Genomic DNA, 23,900 nt, shown 5'->3' with positions numbered 1-23,900 from the left:
ATATGTGATTTAAAGAAAACATATGCAAAAGGAAAAAAGAAAACATTTAAGTACCTTTAAAATTGCTAATAAATACAACCAAGGTGTTAAATTTCATAGAAAGGTGGCTGAAGCATAAACTACTAAATGAGGATAAAACCAGCATAACATAGTTCCCCTTTCCTTTACTGGAGCAAGGATACCATATCAAACTTGAAGTACCTCTAGAGGAATAATCTCTATAAAATTAAAATTCTAAAACAAAGTTCTCAAATTTTGTTTCATGTTATATGCCATCTTTTCTCTCTCAGAATTCATACAGTGCCTATTTGCAGGTTACTTTACCCAGCTAAGCCTCGGTTTCCTCAACTATAGTATGGGAAATACCCTCTGAGTGTTAAGTGAGAATGTGCAGTATTCACACAGACCATGAGAACGACAGTATCTGGACTGCCTCACGCCAGTTATCATTATCTCTTTATGTACATGATAGCCTAAAAGAATACCAAGTCTGATTACTAATATTATTTTGTCTAATGTACAGACTGTGCTGACAGCACTTAATAAACATACATACTAGCTTGAGCTGAGATCTTACAAAGTTAAGAAGAGTGTATCTTAGTTTTCACACATGCCATGTCTGTCCCATATATATCTCTCAAATGTCACCAGTTGCATGTAATATCCCAGATTTGTGACCTATGCTGATGACAGATCTCCATGTATTGTGATGTCATCCAGTACTTTATAGTAATATGTCATATGATGTTTTTTTCTGGCCACAGTTTAAAGGGCACTTCCTGTTTGTGGAATAAAGCCTACCACATTATCAAAATATGTAACTGAAAGATCACAGTATGACTTCCTATGATTTTGTTTCTATAGCGTTACCTTAAGTAGCAATGAGTAAAGCTTCTAAACCACGTCGTGAGATTTGTCCAAGAAGCAATATATTCTGCAATCTTGTTGACAAAATTGTTAAAAGACCATCCTTGCAGTTTTTGGGTCAGTGGGGATATCACTGTTATGAACCTAGGATTTACAGAACACTGGCAAAAATCCTGAGGTATGTCGACTTGGATGGGTTTGACATACTACTCACAGATTATATTGCATTTGTGGAAAAATCAGGATACCGTTTTGAACTAAATTTTAATCTTGAATTTACTGACATATGTGTGAATACAATTCTGTACTGGGTGTTTGCCAGAAAAGGTAATCCTGACTTTGTGGAATTGCTTCTCAAGAAGACAAAAGACTACGTTCAAGACAGAAGTTGTAACCTGGCCCTGATATGGAGGTAATAATCTCATATGTTTTTACCATAAAAGGAGAAAATATCTCTTTAGGAGATTATACTACTTTTTTCTAAAATGAATATGCAAAATGCTATAGATGGGTAAAGAATCCTGATTTGAAAGCTCATTCATTTGTTCACTCCTTCATTATTTATTCAATAGTTTTTTTACCTGTATGTACATTATTATGTACCAATAAATCACTTGTGACCCTGCTCTATAAAGTTTATATGTTAGTGCTGAAGGTAATGCAATGTTATACAACTTAGATTTCTCTAAGTAGACAAATACATTGTTTTGTGCAATGCTGTGACCTCTTCTTTTTGAGAATACTGAGAATGTCTATGTATAGTGTGCATATAAATTTATTTTCAAAGAATATGCAATACTTATTAAACATGATCATTTCCTTTTTGTATGTTAAACAATGATACATTTGACTCCCAATTCCCAATTCAGAATTGAGCACCTTAAAAGTCAAATACCTGCTTCAGTCCATAATAGATCCAAACTTTCACATAGTCGGAACATGTCCATCTAGCTAATGAATATTACCCAAAGTCTTGTGAAAATAAAATCTCCAATGTGAGCTCTTTGTAGAGTCCATAATACAGATTCTAAAGTTACTTAGTTTGCACTAACACCAATTTACTCTTTAGTTTTAGGTATTAGTTTGCTTAGATGTGCATTTGTTCATCCATTCAACAAAGTATTTCTTTCTCTATCACCTTGCTATGTGTGACACACTACACTGGGCACAATGACAAAAGCATGTATGCAACGAAAAACAAGACCGATAAGATCAGTTAAAGACTAAACCAATTTAGATTCTGTCTGAAGCAGAGCTGTTTTCTTGATCATCACTGTGATATTGGAGAACCACTGGGTTGCTTTCCTTAATGATCACCCAAGTACAGGAACTGATAACTGTGGTCTGGGATATCTATTAATAAAAAACCCCAAATAGCACTTTTTAGTTGTTTAAAGGACCATGATATTTGTAACTATAGCAGAGATCAGCAGCTTCTAACACGGAGTGTCACTAGCTGGGTTAAGTACTGTGCATGTGTAGCCCTGGTAGTCCCATTAAAAAGAAAAATGGAGTAAAACAGAAGAAGAGAGGATCAAAAAATAAATGGAGGGCAAAACTGAAAAAAAGAAAAATGAAAGAGAAACACGCAGTACGACAAGATAGAGTGCCACTGACATCTGTCTTGAGTGACAGTTTTAAAGTTAACAAATTTGGACTTAGGTACATCCATGAGGTAAAACATATTACAGGCCAATTCTACAGACTGCAACATCACTTGGGTCTTTCAGAATCATAGAATTTTAGCTTCCGGTGGAACCTAAGAATTCATCAGCAAACCTTGCCCCAGGCAGCAACCCCATGTAAAGCATCCCTGGTTGCTGCCCACCTGGTCTCTGCTTGAACAACCTCAGTAGAAGTGAGTTAACTGTTTCCTGAGGTAAACCATTCTGTTTTAGGCCCAAGGCCCAAGGACCTAGCTCTACACTTCCCCTCAAAGAGTTTACTCAGTCTCATGACTTTAAATATGACATATATGCCAGACTCCCAAATCTTTATCTCCAGCCCTGACCTCTCCCCTGAGCTCCAGATGCTTCCTTTAATAGGCTGTCTGCTTGACATTTCCACAATGTCTCTCGAACTTAAGACAAATGGACAACTTGCCTAGACAACTGCGATAGACTCCTTTAAGAGTCTTTCAGTTTCCACTCTCCTCTCTGAACCTCTATAATCAGTACTCAGAAGCCTGAGCAGTGACCTTATAAAAATGGAAACTAGGCCATATTACGCATGCTTAAAATCCTCCATAAATTTCTGACTACAAGTGGGATAAAATTCAAACTCAACACCCATCTTTTAGAAGTCCTATGTGATCTGGTCCTTCACTATTTTACCCCAATTCAATCTCATGTCACTCTCCCCCTTGAACACTATACTCCAACCACATAGACCTTTCTCTTTCTTGACTATCAAGTTACTTCCTGCCTGAAGGCCTTCTCTTTGACTGAGAATCTCTTCACTCAGTTCTTCCATGACTAACTCTTTTTTATCAGCTGGATCATAGTATAAATGTCATCTCAGAGAAGCCATCCCTGGTCACACCATCTAAGAAAGTCACTCCGTCATTACCATAGCACTCTATTTTAAATCTCTGCACAGCACCGATCACTATCTGTTTATTTGCTGCTGTTCTTTTTTTTTTTTTTTCCATTATTTGTTCTCAATCTACTCTTGCTAAAAGTAAGTTCCATGAGAGGAGGAACCTTTACCTCTTCAACATTGAATCCTCAGTTCCCAGAACTATACAGATTCATAGCAAGTGCTCAGTCAAGACTGTGTTGAATGAAAAAGCAAATTTTTTTACTTTATTATAGTCTTCTTTCTCATAGTGAATTCTGTATCCATTTCTCCAACTCTGCCCCCAGAGCTATAGAAAACAAAGTCTACTTATTCTCTCTCCTACACAAAAACCTCTCAAATATTTGAACAAAGCTATTATTACCCCATAATGAATACCTTAAGTTTCCTACCATCTATTGTTCTTTATTTCTATAGCAGCACTATTCTTTGGTCACCCTCCTCTCTACACACTCATTTGATAATTTCCCATTTTAACAATGAAGTGTCTAAATAGGTCCCTGGAGGAGATAGAATTAATGAAGGAAAGGAACTTAAGTTTGTTCATTTTTACAACAAACCTGCAATAAACATCTAAATGACAATGTATGACAGACTTTAAGTGGTTAAACAAAGATGATGTCCTTTGGATAAAATAACAATCATTTAATAAACATTGTCTAAGTGCCAGGCACTGCGTTATTTTTGGGGAATACAAAAACAAAATAGACAGGTTTCCTCATTTTGGAGAGCTTACAAACTAGTAAGTGAGCCATAAAAAAATTATAATTATACTATAAGTTCAAAAATAGAAGCAAGTCCAGGTAGAGAGAACAGAGGACATTGTCAACACTATTGAAAAGGGGCAGGTATTCGGGAAAGCTCTCTGAAAAACATAATGCCTTAAATTGATGTTTAAAAGATGAAAGGGAGTTTTCCCAGTCTATACCTTGAAGAAATGCAACCTAGGCAGAAGGAAGATGAGGAAAGCCAAGGGAAAACACACATGTTGCATCCAGTGGCTACAGGCAGTTCAGCAATTGCTAGAGTGAGATGGGAATCAGGGAGTAGTGAGATATGAAGCTAGAAGCAAAACCTTAAAGGACTTTGCAGACCAAATATATTAAGGAATTTGCCATCTACACCATGCGTGATGCCCAATCAGTGAAAGTCAGACTTGTAGTACGAAAAGATTTATCAGCTCCCATTTGAAGACTGGATTGTGGAAAGGAGGCTAGGCCAGAGGCAGGGTAATCAGTTAGTAGACTGCTCAAACACTCCAGGTACAATGGCAACTCCAGAATTTCTATATAAGAAGAATTGGGGAAAGCACAAGATTCAAAAGGGGGATGTGGTTAGAGGATGTGCTTGAAGCTGAATTTACACAGCAGGCACAATGTACTAACTTAAATTATATGTGTAATTATAATAGTTTGGGGGAAGAACTAATCCCACGCCATCATTATTTCCCCTGACCCAAACCTCTAGCCATACTTTGATATCACAACAATCCAGGTAAATTATAAAGAGGACTTCAAAACAATAGCAGTAGGGGAAAGAAGAGCTATTATTACATAGAATAACATGACATAGCGAGTGATTAGAAGTAGAGAAGCAAAGAGAGAGAAGAGTTACTCTTCAGATTTTTAAATTTTGAGGCTGATTGATGGTTGTATTAGTTTCCTGTTGCTGCTGTAACAAATTATCAAAAACGTAGTGGCTTAAAACAACACAAATTTATTATGTTATAGTCCTGAAGGTCAGAAGTCTGAAGTGAGGCTACAGGGCTAAAATCAAGGTGTCAGCAGGGCTGATTTCTTCCGGAAGCTCTAGGAGAGAATATGTTTCCATGCCTTTGTCAGCTTCTAGAGGCCACCTAAATCCTTGGTTCATGGTCTCTTCCTTCATCTTCAAAGCCAACACTGTATAATCACATCTCCTTCACTTGCTATACTTCATCGTTCTCTGACACTTATTATAAGGACTCCTGTGATTACCTAGGGCCCATATGGATAGTCTCCCATTTCAAGATCTGCGAAGTCTCTTTTGCCTTACTGAGACACCATTATCCAGCCGACCACAATGGTCGTGCCACAAACCTATCAAGATTATTACAATAAGCCAGTTTTGGGCATATGAGTTTGCATTACCTAATGGCTATCCAGGTAGGAATATGCAGTCAGTGGCTAGACATGTAGTGTTATCCTTGCTATCTCTCTTTCTCTCACATTTCACAACATATCTATCAGGATATGTTTGTTCTACCTTCAAACAATATACAAGATATGACCACCTCCAATGTTATCATCCTATACCAAATTATTTCCCTCCTTCTATCCCATAACAAATTCTCAACAGAGGTAAGGTCATGTTGCTTTTCTACTCAAAATCTCCAATGGCTCCTCCATTCCATTCAGAATAAAAGATGAAGTTCTTACAGTGATCAGCAAGGGTCTATATGATATGACAATGCATTACCTCTGTCCTCATTTTGTGCTATTCTCATCCTTTTCACTCTTTGAGACACTGACTCCATTACTCTTCCTTCACCACTCCAGATACAATCTCCTGCCTTAGTGTCCTTATATATACAAATAGCTAACTTCTTCATCTCCTTCTTCTTTATCCAAATGACACCTTTCAGTTATGCCCTCTCCTATCACCCTATTTAAAAATGGAAAATGCCTTCACTGCACCCTCCACCACTTCCATATTTCTTATCCTGTTCTACTTGTTTATTTCCCACAGCACTTCCCAAACCACCTAACATATTATAAAATTTGTTTTTTGGCTATGTTCATTCTCTATTGTCTGTTAACCCTCACTACCATGTTTCCCTGAAAATAAGACCGGGTCTTATAATAATTTTTGCTCCAAAAGATGCATTAGGGCTTATGTTGAGGGGATGTCATCCTGAAAAATCATACTAAGGCTTATTTTCCGGTTAGGTCTTATTTTCGGCGAATCACGGTACAATAAAATCAAAACAGGAAAAATCTTGGTTTTGTTAACCCATCTATCCCAAGCATCCAAAACAGTGCTGGCATACAGTATGCATTCAATAAGTATTTGTTGAATAAATTAATAGACAGTTGTTGAAGTTATGGCATAGATGAAATTGCATGGGAACAATTAGTCAAATGAAAATTAGTCAAAAGGCCACATCTAATTTATTAGATGTTGAGGGCAGAGAAGAGAAACCAGTGACAGGGAGTTGAGAAGGAATAGTCAAGGAGGTAGATGCATAACTTAGAGAGAATAGTCCCACTGAGTCAAAAGAAAACATGATTTCAAGAAAGTCAACTATGATTTTTTCCAGTCAAGATGGCAAAGTAGGTAAATGCTGTGCTTGCTTCCTCTCATGACCACATCAAAATTACAAGTAAACTACAGAACAAACACCATTGGGGATCATCTGAAGCCTAGCTGAACAGAAGTCATACAACTAAAAACATACTGCAAGAAGCCACCGCAAGACTGATATGAGGGGCAGAGATGAGGAATGAGCTGGTCCTACACCTAAGTGTGGCAGCTAAAAATCAGGAGGGATATCTCAGCTGTGGAGGGCCTCCCTTGAGGAGAGAGAGGTCTCAGCCCTCAAGGCTCCCCAGCCCAGTGCCGGGAAGAGAGGTCCCCACAACTTCTGGCTGTGAAAACCATCGGAGATTGTGACTGGGTGAGACAGAGGGTGGTTGGAGTCCCAGGTGCTTCTCTTAAACAGGTTGCACATGGATTTACTCACTGGCAGACTAACTTGCTCAGAGCTCCAGCACTGGGGCAGCAGATTGAAAGGCACCAGGGACATACGGGGAGGAACTGGCTTCAGGACGAGGGCTGGAGGTGCAATCTTCCCCAGACAGAAATGCTGACAGAAGCCATTGTTCTTTTGTTGAGCCCTCTCCTCTCCCAACAAGCTGACTTAGATGGGTACCAAATCCGAGTCTCCATCAACCTGGCTAACAGTATTCGCCCTGCCATGATGAGACCCTGAGTCCCAGCCCCACCCAATTTGTGGGCCCACTGAAGCAGCTTCCAGTGCCTTTTCCATACAGACAGCATGTCTTGGCTCTTGCTGAGGACTTTTCTAAAATCTTTCAAAGGCTCACAAACCCTAAACAAGCAACATCTGGCCTCGGCGTGCCCTGTACTCCTTGCTAAACAGCCCCAAGCCTGGCACTAGCAGCAGTAGGTCTCAGTTCACAAGTTAGCCTCTTTCAGACACCTCCAAGCCTAGCATGGGTGTCAGCCATCTGCAGATTGCTTTGTGGCTCACTCCAGGTGGCCCTATGCAAGGCAAAGCCTGCAGCTGAACTTGGCCTGTGGCAGGGATCCTCCAAGGAAGCCCTAGGCTGCTACACCCAGTTGCCTGCTTTGGACCGAGCCGAAGCACCACCCAGCTGCCCTCAGGATGAAACACCCAAAGGGCAGACTGGACAGAAACCAGAGACCTCTGAAGTGAATTCTGCTCCATAGGGTCAGCCCTTGCATAACAGCTTCTCCACTGTAGTCATGGCCAGTCCTCACAAACAATCAGCCCAAAGTCAAACCCTTCCATTGACAGCAACCAAGTCTCAACTACAACAGGAGGGCACATACAACCCACACAAGGGACACACCTGCAGCACCTGGCTCAGGTGACAAGACAGAATGCGTCACTGGGCCTCACAGGACACAGACTATATAAGGCCACTCTACTAAGACTGGGAGACATAGTAGCTCTATATAACATGTAGAAACAAACACAGGGAGGCAGCCAAAATAAGAAAACAAAGAAACATGTCCCAAATGAAAAAGAACAGTACAAATCTACAGAAAAAGAACTAAACAAAATAAAGGCAGGCAATATACCAGATGCAGGTTATAAGGATGCAGGTTATAATACAGTGGTTATAAGGATGCTCAATGATCTCAGGGAGAACTTCAACAAAGTAATAGGAAACAAAAATGGAGATAGAAAACATAAAAAAGAACCAACCAGTCAGAAATGAAGAATACAGTAACTGAAATAAAGACACATTAGAGAGAATCAACAGATTAGATGAAGTAGACGATCAAATCAGTGATTTGGAAGATAAGGTAAGAGAAAACAATCAAAACAGAAAAAAAAATCCCCCCAAATGAAGATAGTTTAGGGGCCTCTGGGACAAAATTAAGTGCACCACCATTCATATAATTGGGGTACCAGAAGAAGAAGAGAGCAAGGAATTGAAAACCCATTTGAAGAAATAATGATGGAAAATTTCCCTAACTTGGAGAAGGAAAGAGACATACAAGCCCAGGAAGTGCAGAGAGTCCCAAACAAGATGAACGCACAGAGTCCCACACCAAGACATATTGTAATTAAAATTCCAAAGGTTAAAGACAAAAAGAAAAATCTTAAAAACAGCAAGAAAAGGGCAATTAGTTATCTACAATGGAGCGTCCATAAGACTGTTAGCTGATTTCTCAACGCAAACTTTGCAGGCCAGAAGGGACTGGCACAAAATATTCAAAGTGATGAAAGGCAAGGAACTACAACTAAGATTACTCTACCCAGCAAAGCAATCATTTAGAATTAAAGGACAGATATCTTTCCAGACAGGAAAAAGCTAAAGGACTTCATCACCACCAAAACAGTATTACAAGACATGTTAAAGGGAGAAGAAGAAGAAGAAGAAGAAGAAGAAGAAGAAGAAGAAGAAGAGGAAGAGGAAGAGGAAGAGGAAGAGGAAGAGGAAGAGGAAGAGGAAGAAGAAGAAGAAGAAGAAGAAGGGAAAAAAAGATCGAAAATATGAATAGTAAAATGGCAATAACTACATATCTATCAACAATTACTTTCAATGTAAATGATTTAAATACTCCAAGGAAAAGACACAGGAGGGCTGAATAGATAAGAAAACAAGACCCATACATATGCTGCCTACAAGAGATTCACTTCAGATTGAAAGACATGCACAGACTGAAAGTAACAGTATGGAAAAAGATATTTCATGAAAATAGAAACAAACAAACAAAAAAGTTATGGTAGCAATACTTATACCAGCCAAAATAGATTTTTAAAACAAAGTCTATAACAAGAGAAAAGAAGGACCCAGGAATCCCACTTCTGGGTATTTATCTGAAGAAACCCAAAACACTACTTCAAAGGGACATGTGCATCCATATGTTCAGTGCAGCATTATTTACAATGGCCAAGATACAGAGACAGCCTCGGTACCCACTAATGAATGAATGGATAAAGAAGATGTAGTACATATATACAATGGAATATTACTCAGCCATAAAAAGAATGAAATCTTTCCATCTGGAACAACATGGATGGACCTAGAGGTATTGTGCTGAATGGAGTAAATCAGAGAAAGATAAATGCCATATGATTTCACTTATATTGTGGAATCTAAAGAACAAAATAGAAACAGACTCATAGACACAGACAACAAATTGATGGTTACTAGACGAGAGGGGATTTGGGGGACTCAGTGAGAAGGGTAGGGGGATTAAGAGGTACAAATCGGTAGTTTCAAAATAGTCATGGGGATGCAAGGTATAGCATAAGGAATATAGTCAATAATATTGTAATAACTACATATAGTGTCAGATGTGTACTAGATTTATCAAGTGATTACCTTGTAAGTTATATAAATGTTTAACCTCTATGTCATACATCTGAAACTAATATAATATTGTATGTTAACTATAATTGAAAAATTTTTAAATATATATTTAAAAAAAAAAGAAAGTTGACTATGTTAAATATCAAAGATAAACTTATTATGGAGAAACATCTATTGAATTTAGCAGCTAGAAACCAAAGGAGAAATACTAGAAAAATTGATAAGTAATTATTATAGCTACAAAACTAAATCATTCTCTGCATGTCTATATAGAAATATTATGTCCCATTTCATAAGCATAAATGACAGGTTTTCAGATACAGAGGGTTCAGTTCATTAACCTCACATTTAAAAACTGATTCCTGCTTTCCTTGCCTCACTCCATCCATATAAGTACTGCTATAATTAACTGTCAGTACAAATTAAGCAAATTTTGGTTTACAGTAACATGCTCTTTAAACATGAGGATTAATCATATGTCATTTGGTTACAGATTAGACTTCTAAATCTCATTTTATACCTATTTGAGTTTTAGTTACGTTTTCAACATTTTTGGTTCAAAATATCTTCTAAAAGTAATGCCAATCTTAAAATCAACTAATATCTCTAAATCTTAACAAGGGCCACTTATGGTATTTTTTGTCCCCTAAGTCCCCTGAATTCCCATACTTATAAGATTCTTAAATTAAATATCATCTTATGAATTAGCAAGATGAATAAATTAGATTGCTTCTGAAAAATTTAAATGATTGTACTTCACTAAAAATCTTATTAGTCCGGAAAGCTACAGAATAAATTTCAGGAATATATATATGTATTCAAAATAATGGTAAAAAATCAATTAACAAATATGTAAGTGTCTACTATGGAACAAGCACTGTTCTGGGCATTCAGGAATATAACAGTGGACTAAACAGACAAAAGTTATTGCTCTTGTAAAGCAAAATATATATATTTTTCCATTGGGGAACAGTGTGTTTCTTCAGGGCCCATCAGCTCCAAGTCATTGTCCTTCAATCTAGTTGTGGAGGGGGCAGCTCAGCTCCAAGTCCAGTCACCGTTTTCAATCTTTGCAGGGGGCACAGCCCACCATCCCATGTGGGAATTGAACCGGAAACCTTGTTGTTGAGAGCTCACGCTCTAACCAACTGAGCCACCCAGCCGCCCCTGAAGCTTAAATTTTTATAGTTCATCTTCGTCAACCATTTATTTTGAAGATGAAAAAATGAAAGATTATGATAAGGGCTTACTGGAGGTATGCACAAAGTACCATGAGAAGTAAGAGGAAGGTCAGGGAATGAAAGAAGACTTCACAAAAGAGTTTGTTAGACAATCGTCTTATACGATGAACAAGACTTGCCCCAGGATTGAAAGGAAGGAAAACAACATACACAAATAAAATAATTGTGAAAGAGTTGAATGTAGTGGTGGTTTGAGAAAGTAAATACCAATTAGCAGGATAGAGAATGCAGAAAAAAGTATTTAGGGGTTCAATTTTGGATATGTTGGAAGTATCTGTGACAAAGATGAGATGTCCAGTATAAATGATCTGGAGAAGATTTTAGGAGAGAGTGTACATATTTACATAGAGAACTTACAAGGATACGTATAGTACCACAGGCAGAGTTAACGACAAAAACCCACTTCTTAATTTCTAAAATGCAGCTCTGCACTATACCATCCTGTTATTTTTTTTTAAATCACAAAATCTTGTCATTTCAGAGCTTGATGAAGATTTTGAGATAAAGTAGTTGGTCTAGTGATTTTCAAACTGTACTTTTTGGAGCTTCTGACAAGGGCATCACCACAAGGGAGGTCTCTTAGAACCCCCAAACACACTTCAACCAGAGGGCTTATCTAATACAAAACATAAATTTTATAAAGGTAGTTCAGGAATAACAATCCTTCAGTGTTAGTCTATGTTTGTAAATGGAGCATGATTTCCAACATTTTTATTGGCAAACACCTACAAATCTTTCAAGTCTTAGCTGCAGGATAAGCTATAGCAATGATTAGTCTAATAGAATTAAGTACCCCTCCTCAGTGCTTCTGGTGTACCCCAACCATGCTTCTTTCATAGCAATCATAACACTGCACTGTATTTACTGCATTACGTGTCTGTTTCCTTTACTAGACTATAATAAGCATCTTAACATCAAGAACTAGATCTTTCATCTCTGCTTATCTGGTACTTAGTATACTCTGGACAAGCAAGTGTTAAATAAATTAGTTAATCAATGAATGAACAAATGAACACCTAAATGCATGAGGACACTGACGCTCAAAGAGTCTGACTTACCCAACAGAATACCAGCTAGTTAGGAGATCCAAAACCGAGAACCCAGAACCCTTAAATCTCCATTGTTTATAGCATTACACCATATTGTCTCCAATCTTAATTAAGTATACGCAGCCTTAAAGTTTCTCTTTTTGAATAATGCTTTCCTTACTTTGTTATCCAAAACCAGTTATCCAAAACCAGTATTTACAGTTTGTATGCTGTTATTCAGATATATTAGTTTTTTATTAGACCAATCAAGAGAATTCTGGAGACAAGAATTCTCTTTTAATCCTAAAAGCCATATTTACCTGGCTAAATCAACACATGGTAATATAAACTCCTCTGTGGTGGGTTCTACCATATCCTATCTACATATAGAGTCCAATTCAACAGCAAACATAAATGTCTATTAAATGAAACTATTGCAAGTACTACATAAAATTACAAAAATAAAATTTTCATTTCTGTCATAAGGGAAGATACATTTTCAAGTCTAGCGTCACATAGCACACCAGGAAAAAAAAAGATTTCAGAGAACTCTCAAAACCTTCCTGAAGCAAGAAAATGAAATTCTGCCCTTGACGGGCCTGCAATGGCCCTCATCATAAGTTAAATTTCTTAAATCTACAAATATCAATTCTAATTTTATTAAAGTGAAAAAATAGAACTAAAGTAGTTGCACTTATTCCTTTTCATCCAATATTCAAACTCAATTCAAGCTCACCTCTGATATATGATCAAGAACAAAAACAAAGATATATCAAAATGGTCATACAATTCGGATCTATTAATAAAGTGAAATTAAAAGAATCTTTCTTCCTTTTCCATTTTAGATTTTCCAGCGCTGTATCAATTTTATAATATTTGTTCTAATCAGAACGGATTTCTCAAGTGAGAAACAGAATTGCTATTACTAAAAGTAAACACTTTCCACACATTGAAAAATCTTTTTTGTTTGTTCTTATAAGTGTAAAGGGGGTTTAAATGTGTAGTAGAAGTTTTCTTATTTTTTTTACCCTTCAGTTTGGTCTAGATTCACAAAGTGAGAAACTCTTTTTAAGACATATTATATATATAAAGGTAAAGTTACATTAAAAATTAAGAGAATAGCATTATTTTCCTATTACTGCTAAGACAAAGTGTTTAATGCATTTCTTAATTGTGTATTCAATGACGATCTGTTTATTTGTTTGATTCACAGAACTTTCACACCAGTATATTGTCCAAGCTCACTAAGTGGAATCACACCTCTACTTTATGTAGCTCAAACAAGGCAATCCAACATTTTAAAAATAATCCTGCAATATGGAATCTTAGAAAGAGAAAGAAACCCTATCAACATTGTGTTAACAATATTACTATACCCTTCAAGAGTGAGAATTATGGTTGATCATGAATTGGTAGACATCCAGGAAGATGCCAAAACATGTTTATTACTATGTTCCAGAGTGCTTTCTGTCATTTCAATCAGGGAAATAGAGGTAAGCAAACTATTGTTCTTTGGGTTTGGGCTCAAATATTGATCAAATTTAAGATAAAATTGTGAGGCAAGAATAAAGTTAACTTTTAATCGATGGATTGTATCCATTGAAAAATTAATAATTGAGTAAATGCTTAAAATTAAAAATAGGCAAAATACAAATTATCAAACATTAGTCCTTATTTCAAAATTTTATGTCTTCTAAATATGAGAGAATTACAAAAGCTAGATTTATAGTTTATTTTAGTAGTTACTAAGTAGATCAATATTATTATATTCTAATTACATAATAACCTGTGTTTATTATTAGCATTTCTATGTCTCTTAAAAACACATTAAAATTTTTAACAGACCTCTTTTCCAATAGAATATTTTTAAATGAGAGTTGCATTTCTTCTCACAAATACAATCACATACCAAGACACAGATTTTTCTTTTTAAAATCTCAAAATAATCTAAAGCATAAAAATATAAATAAAGGCTTATTTGTTCAGTTAAAAATATCTATCCCTCAGAAATGTGGAGAGCTTCTGCTTGATAAGATTTTTGGAATATACCAAGTTTAGAGAAAAAAAATCAACCATATGGATGGCATGTTTACCCTGTCAAAATGAACTGCAAGTTTCAGCATCAAATTGTATCATGTCTCGTAGCAGTGAGACATAAGTCTGCTTAAGGAAATGAAAGCTACTCTTATAAATTTAAACCAGTCAAATTACCAAGGGTTCTAGCAGTTTCCCTTATCTTTAAATGTGTGACTTCAGAAACAAATTCCTTAAAGATATAACTCTGCTTTGTCTTTTTAATTTATTTAAGTCTCAACAGTGCATATTAACCAACCATGCCTGGGACAACAGTTAGGAGAGCAAATTGGTCAAATTATTTTGGCAATCAATTTTTTTAAACAATAATAATAAAAATGTCTGCATCTTCAGTAACTTGCTTGTTCTTGTCCAATGTTAGTCTTGCACAATAATTACAGAACATATCATTTCTTGACCATTTCCATGAATGTTATTCATGAGGCACAATGAGAATAGAAAAGTACTAGGATAGAGTAAGTTGATCAAAATCACCTGCCTGAGGGGCAAAAACTTTATAGCTAGGTTCTAATCAATTGCAGTTTAATAATCTAAAGTAAAGAAGCATTGAGCAGTGGTGAAAGAAGGCATAAAAACTTTAAATGGCCCTCCTTTGCATTTCCACACTTAGTGGTTTCCCCTATTGCAGCATATATATTTAATTGTAAACACATATTTGGATATCTTTACCTCTTGACCACAATTCTGTCATCACAGACTATGTCTATTTTGTGTACTCGAGCAATTATCCCAAGCACTGAGTTCAGTCTGAGTACATACTAAATATTCTTTAAGTAGCTGATTATTAAATAAATGAAAAATTATATATCATTTAAGGGAAAGTGTCATATAGTTTGTAGAGTATAGGCTCCACTAGAGAAATGCCTTTGTAATACAGCAATGTCTTTTATCACTAAGTTAACCTAATAACATTTGGCTTCTAGAATTAAATTTTTAAAAGCGTACCTTAATTGAAACTTTAAGAGTTATCTTTTCATATGGGTGGGTCTCCTGTCAGGTCTTCTCATGGCTTAGCAGTACGTATTAAGTTGCACTCTATAATGATTGGAATCACCTGAGGGAACTTTGTGGCTTTATGTTTTCTGTGCCCAACCTCAGACCAACTAAATCAGAATTTCTGAAGTAGAACCACGGCACTGGCATATTGGAAAGTCGCCTAGATAATTTCAGTGTATATCCAAACTGACAACACTACTCTAGAAGAAGCTGATAAAACATAAGTATATGATCCATCTAAAATTAAAAACATATAGATTCACAGTTGTAAAAAAAATGTTTGTGTCCTTAGACATACTAAACTTTATATCATTGTGAGAATAAGATGGGACTAAAAAGCACTTCCATGTGAGTGAAAAGAATATTATAAGAGTTATATAAATTTAAGATCTATTTCATGCATTTTAATAACTTGAACTAATCCAATGATTAACATTACAAAATTAAAATGTTTCCTTCTCCTCAGACACAGCTAAGTTTAGGAAGACGCCCAATAATTTCAAATTGGTTGGACTACATTCCTTCAACAAGATACAAAGATCCATGTGAACTATTACATCTTTGCAGAATAACCATCAGAGCTCAACTGCTGACCAACAATATGCTCCCAAACGGAATATTTTCACTTCCTATTCCTGTTCGTCTACAGAACTACCTGAATTTAGAAAGTTAATACATGCTTTTCCTGAGTTCTTTAAGGATGCTCACCATTGTATGGCTTAGAAGTTAATAAACTAACTTCATGCAAATATTTATTGCATTAAATATTCCATTAACAAATATATTTTCACATGACATCCTAAATGAATCCATTTTAAATCAACATATGGCTCTGCCCATTACCTTTCGATACAGTGGAAAAAATACATGCATGTTGTTTTTTATATTTACCCATTTAGTACATTCTTTAGTACTTTTGCCTTAGAGTATTCTTGTTACTTGCAGATATTTTGGTCATATTAATGTTCTGAACTCTGAACCTCTTATTATTAGTATATTGTAAGCTAGGTAAATATTATTTTATATTAATGCAGATATATTAACAAATATTTATTTACTGAGTTATTTTGCAAATAAAATACTGGGCTTGGTAGTAGGGAATAAGCAAGGAAATTATGATGTGATCCCCTCCTTGAGAATTTATAATAGTAGCCATGGTCGCAAATAATACAAGATGAATAGTTAGTCAACTAAAGGGTAGGGGTCCATAGTAGGAGGAGAGAAATGGATTATATTTTAAAATAACTAGCCTAAAGTTACAATATAGAGCTTTGGTGTTTTGGTATGTGATACCTCTAAATACTAGCCCAGTAGTATTTTTCTTAGATATAATTGGCATACAGCATTATATTAGTTTCTGTTGTACAGCATAATGGTTTGAAAGGTTTGTATATATTGCAAAATGATTACCACAAAGCTGTATACATTGCAAAATGATCATCACAAAATGAAAGATGTATATAATGCAAAATGATTTTTAAGATCTACTCTCTTAACAACTTTCAAGTATATAATACAGTATTAACTATAGTCACCATGCTATACATTATATCCCCAGAACTTATTTATTTTACAACTGGAAGTTTGTACCTTTTGACCCTTTCATCCACCCCCAAATTATATGAATTTTGACGCAAAGCAAAGAATAATTTTGATCCAACATTACATCAAAATGGAAATATTATCAGATAAATCTGTATGTTCTTTGATTACAAAGAAACTTACCTTTTAAAAAAATTAGAATTTGTTCTACTACAGTTTTTTTAGCTCTTTTCTTTTTGAATATGTAGGGTACTACTTTTCTCTATATAATTATGTGGTCAAACTGTTACAACACAAATTAGAGAATTGGGAGACACTTCTCCATGGATCTCTCATGTTTCTGCCTGTCCTAAAGCAGAGGCACTGCCTGCCTTATTCGTGACGCCCTTTTTAAGGATGTTTGTATAGTGAACAGCCTTGAAAGATACAGTGTCCTCCTCTGAACAGAGGGCAGGTTTGCTCAATGTCTAGTATAATAAAGGTAACGTCTTCTGGAGAAAATGTCAAGCAGGTTTGCTTGAAGCTCATTATAAAAGACTGGAGTTTCTCAACTCGGGGTTTTTCAGTTTTAACACAAATCCACTGCACACACATGCTTATGCACTGCTCCATGTCTTAGAGAATAGGGGTGCATGGAACCAACACAAACATGAGGCTCATGGTGCACGTTATGCCATTAGTAATCAAGTCTTTTCTTTTGTTTCTGACCCAGGAGACATTTGTCTTCTGACAGCAAACATCAAACTGTGGTAAGCTAACCTGCTAGTCTGCAATTAAGGTAAAAATCTCAGACCTTTCACAGTTCTTTCTTTTTGTTTTAATTGAGGTATAATTGACGTACAACTTTACAACAGTCCCCTTACCTGCAGTTTCACTTTCCATGATTTCAGTTACCCGCAATCGATTGAGGACCAAAAATATTAAATGGAAAAGTCCAGAAATAAACAATTCATAAGTTTGAAAATTACACGCCATTCTGAGTACTATGATGAAATCTCATGCTATCCTGCTCCATCCCTCTTGGGATGTGAATCGTCCCTTTGTCCAGTGTATCCATGATGTATGTGCCACCTGCCCGTTAGTCACATGGTAGCCATCTTGGTTATCAGATTGACTGTTGTGGTATCTCAGTGCTTGTGTTCAAGTAATATTTATTTCACTTAATAAAGAACCAAAGTGCAAGAGTAGTGATGCTGGTAATCTGGATATGCCGAAGAGAAGCCACAAAATGCTTCCTTTATGTGAAAATATATGTATGTATAGGAAAAAGCACAGTATATATAGGAATCAGCACTATCTGCAGTTTCAGGCATCCACTGGGGTCTTGGAACTTAACCCCTGCAGATAAGGGGGATTACTGAGGACATCTGTATATATTGCAAAATGATCACAATAAGTCTAGTTAACATCTGTCACCATACACAGTTACACCTTCACAGTTCTTGACACTGAGAATCTGTTCCCTACCTCACCACTGTGTATTTTAGGATCCATTTTAGCAGATTGTATCAGATAGTAGCCATTTTCATCATCTACTTGCAATCTGAGGACTATCAAAATTTTGACAGTTCACAGGAATGGAGTATTCATTCTGATCTTATAGTAATATAAACAACTGTGTGATTTAAGTTTCTAAACTACAGAATGGAAGTAGCAAAATGGCAATATAACTATATCACTTGCTTTTCCTTTCCTCCCAATTTCATTTCTATGAGGTACAAATGCATTATAGGATTAAATTTATACACTTAATTAAACTATATTTAATTATAATTGAGCATATTTTAGCTCATAAATAAGTATAGAGGAGTTCATACTATACACAGTGCATTAACATTTGAATATATTTTTAATAGTAGCATAAACATAGCTATATATTTTGGTTGAAAATATATATTAATATGAAGAAAGTACAAAAATATACCCTTAGTCTAGCTTATAAAGAAACACTAGACTGCTGCTTTCAGGTAAAATGATTTGTCTGGGAAAATATTTCAGCAAATCTTTTTACACTTATTCTCTAATTTCCATCTGTGTTTTCCTTCCTCTTCTTACATCTTCAACACTCAGAGAGCTTAATGAGTTTGGTCTAGTCATCACTTTTACCGAACATGGCTCATACCTATGCTAGAGGGGGAGCAAGAAGCAGCGCCTAAATTTCCGGAACTTCTTCCTATTGGAATTCTTATTATTTTCCTCAACATAGTTGATGGCATCAGCACCCAGAATCATAGTTAACTCTTCCCTTCTATATTAGTTTGCTAGGACTGCCATAACAAATAATACAAACTGGATGGCTTAAAACAACAAAAATTTATTGTCTCACAGTTGTGGAAACTAGAAATCCAAAATCAAGGTGTCAGCAGAGCTCTGCTTCCTCCGAAACCTGTAGGGGAATCCTTCCTTGCCTCTTCTTAGCTTCTAGTAGTTTTCTTTGGTATTCCTTAGCTTATAAATGTATCACTGGAATCCTGTCTTCACATGGAATTCTCCCTGTGTGTCTGTTTTCAGGGCAATCTTCTTATAAGGACACCAGTCATATCGGACTAGGGGACCACCGGACTAACATGAGATCATCCTAACAAATTACATTTAGCGTGATCCTATTTCCTAATCAGGTCACATTCTGAGGTTTAGGGGGTTAGGACTTCACCTATCTTTTGTTGGGAGGGGGGCAATTCAACCAATAAGACTTCCTCAGTAAAAGCTTTGGATGATTCACTAATCTGGTTAATCAGTCACTAAATCTCCTTAGTATCTTGCAAATCGGTATCTTCTCTCCACCACCAGCCACTCTGCCCTCTCCATTCTCCTCGCCCCCTCCCCCTCCCCCATACATCTGTTCCATTCGAATTGTTTCCACCTTTAGTCATCAACTCTCTACTAGACTACTGAAATAGTCTCTTAAACAATCTGGCCTCCCTGAATATGGTTTCAATCACTTTTCCCCAAATCATTCATGCTATCACCAGGATGCTCTTTCTAAATTAATGGAAATCTAATCTTGTTATCCCTCCACTGCCACCACTATCACCCTCTCACACCCTCCAAGGACAAACACACCTTTAAACTGGAAAAATTGATTAAATCACCTAGAATCATCTTTTCACCACTCTCTCATATGCACTCCATCCCCCAGCTAAACTAAACTGCTTACTGTTTCATATCTCTCTGACTTTACATATGCTGATCCTTCTATCTAAAATGTTTTCCCTTCCTGAATACCAATTTTACTACCCTTTAAACTCCCTTTACCCACAAAGAACTGTACGTTTTTCTTGTGCCACTACCCATCTTCATATGTTCCTGCATTATCGTACTTATCACATGGTGTTCCAACTCTAACATATGCAGTTTTTTTTCCTCTTTACTACACCTGGGAAGTCTACCTCAAGGTCAGACATCTTTTGCACACCTAGCACTTAGTATGTTGCCTGTTCTATAGTAAATATTATTGAATTAAAAATTTTTTTTTGTAGTTTTTAACAGTAAAACCTATTCTAAAAATTTGCTTTTAGGGAAATATTTAAAAATGTGTTACCAGAGGGGTTAAGCTAAAAAGTAACTAAAAAATAATTTATGAAAAGAGAAAAAAAATTCATTATTATCACTAAGAATGATCAGAATAGCTTTACACTTTTAAAAATGCATTACTCACTACATACCTATTAGAATGGCTAAAATTAGAAAAAAAACCTGACAATACCAAGTACTAGAGAACATGCAGGACAATTGGAACTCTCATACATGACTGATGATAATACAAAATAGCAAAGTCATTCTGGAAAATAGTTTGGCAGCTTCTAATGAAGTTAAAGATACACTTATAATATGACAGAGCCATTCCACTCCTATTTAACCTAGGTAAATTCAAACTTAACACTCACACAAAAGTCTGTACATGAATATTTATAACAGGTTCATTGAGAATCACCAAAAACTGGAAATCCTAATGTCCGTCAATGAGTGAATGGATAAACTGTGGTACCTACAAACAACGGAATACTGGTCAGCAATAAAAGGCACAACAACATGGATAAACTCTAAAATGCATCATGCTGAGTAAAAGAAGCCAGTCTCAAAAGATTACAAGCTATATAATTCCATTTTTTTGGATATTCTGGGGGAAAACAATTACTATAGGGAAGAAGTGCTAAACCATTCTGGTAATTTCTGGATTAAAGTTAGGGGTCAGGGAAGGATTTGATTATAAAGGGACAGTAAGAGAATTAATTTGGGGTTGATAGAACTGTTGTATGTCCTGATTATGGTACTAGTTCCATGAATCCGTAAACGTGCACCATGTAACTGAAACTGTACACCAAAAAATTTATTTTACTGTATGTAAATTCTGAAACAAACAAATGTATTCCTTCCTAGACATGAGGATACGCTGCCCTTTTCCTCTACTCCCACATACTTTACCCCTAGACTTGAAAAAGGACAACTTCATGTGAAGAGAAATGGGGAACAGACTAAATGAATGGCTTTGAGGTGGAAATTATAGGAGTTTGCTACAACGTTATGGACATTTACCTTAAAAGGCTGGGTTATCAGATAATGATCTATAAATTTAGAGAAAGGCAAAGGTGACAATGAGGTACTGAAGAGTAGAGCAAATAGACTTAAAATGTAAAAATTGGGGTGTCTTCCTAGTATTCACCTCTTTCTATAGCATCAAGACATAATAATTATATTTTCATTTGCTGTGCTTTTTCATGTTTCTGCTACACACAAAAAAAGATTAAAGAAAAAGTAATTTAATTTTAAGGAGATATAAAACTATTTTGATTTCAGCATTCCAAATCTAAAATAAATTAATCAGTTGGCTGCAGTTTTTGCATCAAAAGCTCTAAATGATTAAAAATTTCTTAAAAGTCTGAAGGAACCTAATATTGGGGTTAAATCTAAAGGAAAGTTAATACATTTGAGGAAATAACATTCACCATAGTTAATACTTTGTACCTGTCTCTACTTGCCTGTTTTTTCCACCATTGCTTTCTCCCCATCTGCCTTTTATTGCTTCCTCCCTTTTCTTTCCTGCCATCCCAAACAATCCGTCATGCCCTCTTCCTCCCCAGTGCCTTTTAGAAATTTTCCTCAAGCTTAAATTATCTAAATTATCTAACTGCTTTTAGGAATGATCACATAAAAATACTTCATTTCAAAGACTGTGAATTAAAAAATGTTTAATGGTCAAATTCAAATACTGTGGTACTCTCTTCCTAAAACAGGACAATGAAGAATTTAGTAGTCTAATAGCACATTTAATATATATCAAATGTACTAACACCAATTTACTAACACTAAAATACTATCACTAATTTCCATTTACTTTTCCAAAAGAGTACATATGTCATTCAAATTATAACTTTTTCAATGTATCTGGCTACTAATATGTACTTAGAATACTGACAAAGTTTAATAAAGTAAAAAGTACTAGCAATAAATTTGTAAGATAAAATATAGGCTCTAACCAGTCTGTGAATAATTTTTTGGGGTCAAATTACTATGAATTCTGAAGCTTATTGAATGTGTACCCTAAATTCCAAATACTCAGTTGTCCAAGAAAAGAAAAACTTCTCTATCTTAGGTCTTTGGCTAGATTATGTGAATGACACATCCAGTGTGTTTGAGAAGACAACAGGTCTTTACAGTTACTGAACAACTGATGGTCATCCATTTTCTTTTGTCCATTTATAAAACAAGAATGACCTTTGGGTAAAATCTGAAATGGTGGTGTAAGTCACATGCCTTTCGAAAAACAGTTCTATAAAATGTTCCCTGTGCACCAAGAGGTAAATGAATCAGTATTATCTTTCTGCTGCCTTGGTTACTCAACTACAAAGGATGACCAAAAATGAAAACTTGGAAAAGAGGTTAGTGAGTAGAAAATGGAATGTCTGGCTAAAGGCTCCATGATGGTAACTCCCCCTTCCAGAAAACACTCTCTGCATTACAAAATATCTATTTGTTTACTTTCACCCTTTAGAACTATACTGAATGTCAAAAAAGAATAGTTTAAAATTCCCAATATCATTCTAACTAACTTCAGAAGCATCCAGTGTTAGAATTTGGGGGTCAGAAGGTATTATTTAAAAATTTATTGAGTCATAGAGTATTATTGCTTCAGAATAGAGTAAAAAACTCACATAAATTTCCAGACCTAAAAAGAAAGTTGCTTTTTTCTTAACTAAGCTATTGACAATATCATTTTAAACCATAACTTGTAGGTATAAATAAATTTAAGACTTAATAACATAAATTTTCATAAATGAAAAAAAGTGTCATATTATACTGACTTATTTTTAAAAATCAGTCCTTTAAATAGTTTTCATTAAGTTATAATAACAAATATTTTCTTATATAGACTATATAGATGATAATTCTGAGGTTAACATAATGCAATTGTCAACTAAAATATAAAATTTATCAAATAGTATTCTCTTTTGCTCTTGGGAGAAATGAATTCTAGGTTCCTAAGATACATTATTTAAAAAAAAAAAAGATATATTACTTCATTAGTATAAGATGTGAATTGTTATTATTCTTCAGTCTTTCCTGAAACTTGTTCAGCCTTGGAAAGATCTGCTTCATACTTCTTTTTGAGATTACTTAAATATGTTCGTAAACTATCTGGATCCAACCGAGAGTTTCGAGCAGTTTGAACAAGCCTAGTAGCTAGATGGTACACAGCTCTCTGTCTTTCCATCTCAGGGTTACTCCTTTGGTTTTGCTGTTATTGAAAAAAATATAGATAAAAATTAAAATATGACCACTATGATTTTTATATTAAAATTTTGGTAGTTTCTCTTTAATAGAAATATAGAACTCAAAAGGTTAACTAATCTCTTCAGGTAAGTCAGTTCCATCCAACCAGCAAAGACTATACCATAAGAAATAAAGAAATACTATTTTTGAGAATAAAAGTTCTCATGTGTATTTATGACTTTAAGACAGATCACTATGTCCTTGAAAATCAC

General features: G+C 35.4%; 2 protein-coding genes across 2 annotated transcripts in view; one reads left to right on the top strand and one right to left on the bottom strand.

Moving 5' to 3' along the window:
• Positions 1–748: 748 nt before the first annotated feature.
• Positions 749–16,120, top strand: ASB17 (ankyrin repeat and SOCS box containing 17). The gene is made up of 3 exons (XM_033115497.1): positions 749–1,279; positions 13,499–13,778; positions 15,842–16,120. The coding sequence occupies exons 1-3, from the start codon at positions 882–884 to the stop codon at positions 16,046–16,048; spliced, it is 885 nt and encodes a 294-aa protein (XP_032971388.1). The 5' UTR covers positions 749–881; the 3' UTR covers positions 16,049–16,120.
• Positions 16,121–23,078: 6,958 nt separating this feature from the next.
• Positions 23,079–23,900, bottom strand: part of MSH4 (mutS homolog 4) — an 85,715-nt gene continuing 84,893 nt past the window's right edge. Inside the window, exon 20 of the mRNA XM_033115144.1 lies at positions 23,079–23,653. Coding sequence (XP_032971035.1) covers positions 23,462–23,653 — 192 coding nt within the window. The 3' untranslated portion in view covers positions 23,079–23,461. The remainder of the gene's footprint in view (positions 23,654–23,900) is intronic.

Source organism: Rhinolophus ferrumequinum, chromosome 9 (genome assembly GCF_004115265.2).
Source record: "Rhinolophus ferrumequinum isolate MPI-CBG mRhiFer1 chromosome 9, mRhiFer1_v1.p, whole genome shotgun sequence".
NCBI lineage: Eukaryota > Metazoa > Chordata > Mammalia > Chiroptera > Rhinolophidae > Rhinolophus > Rhinolophus ferrumequinum.
This window is presented reverse-complemented; position numbering and strand designations above follow the sequence as displayed.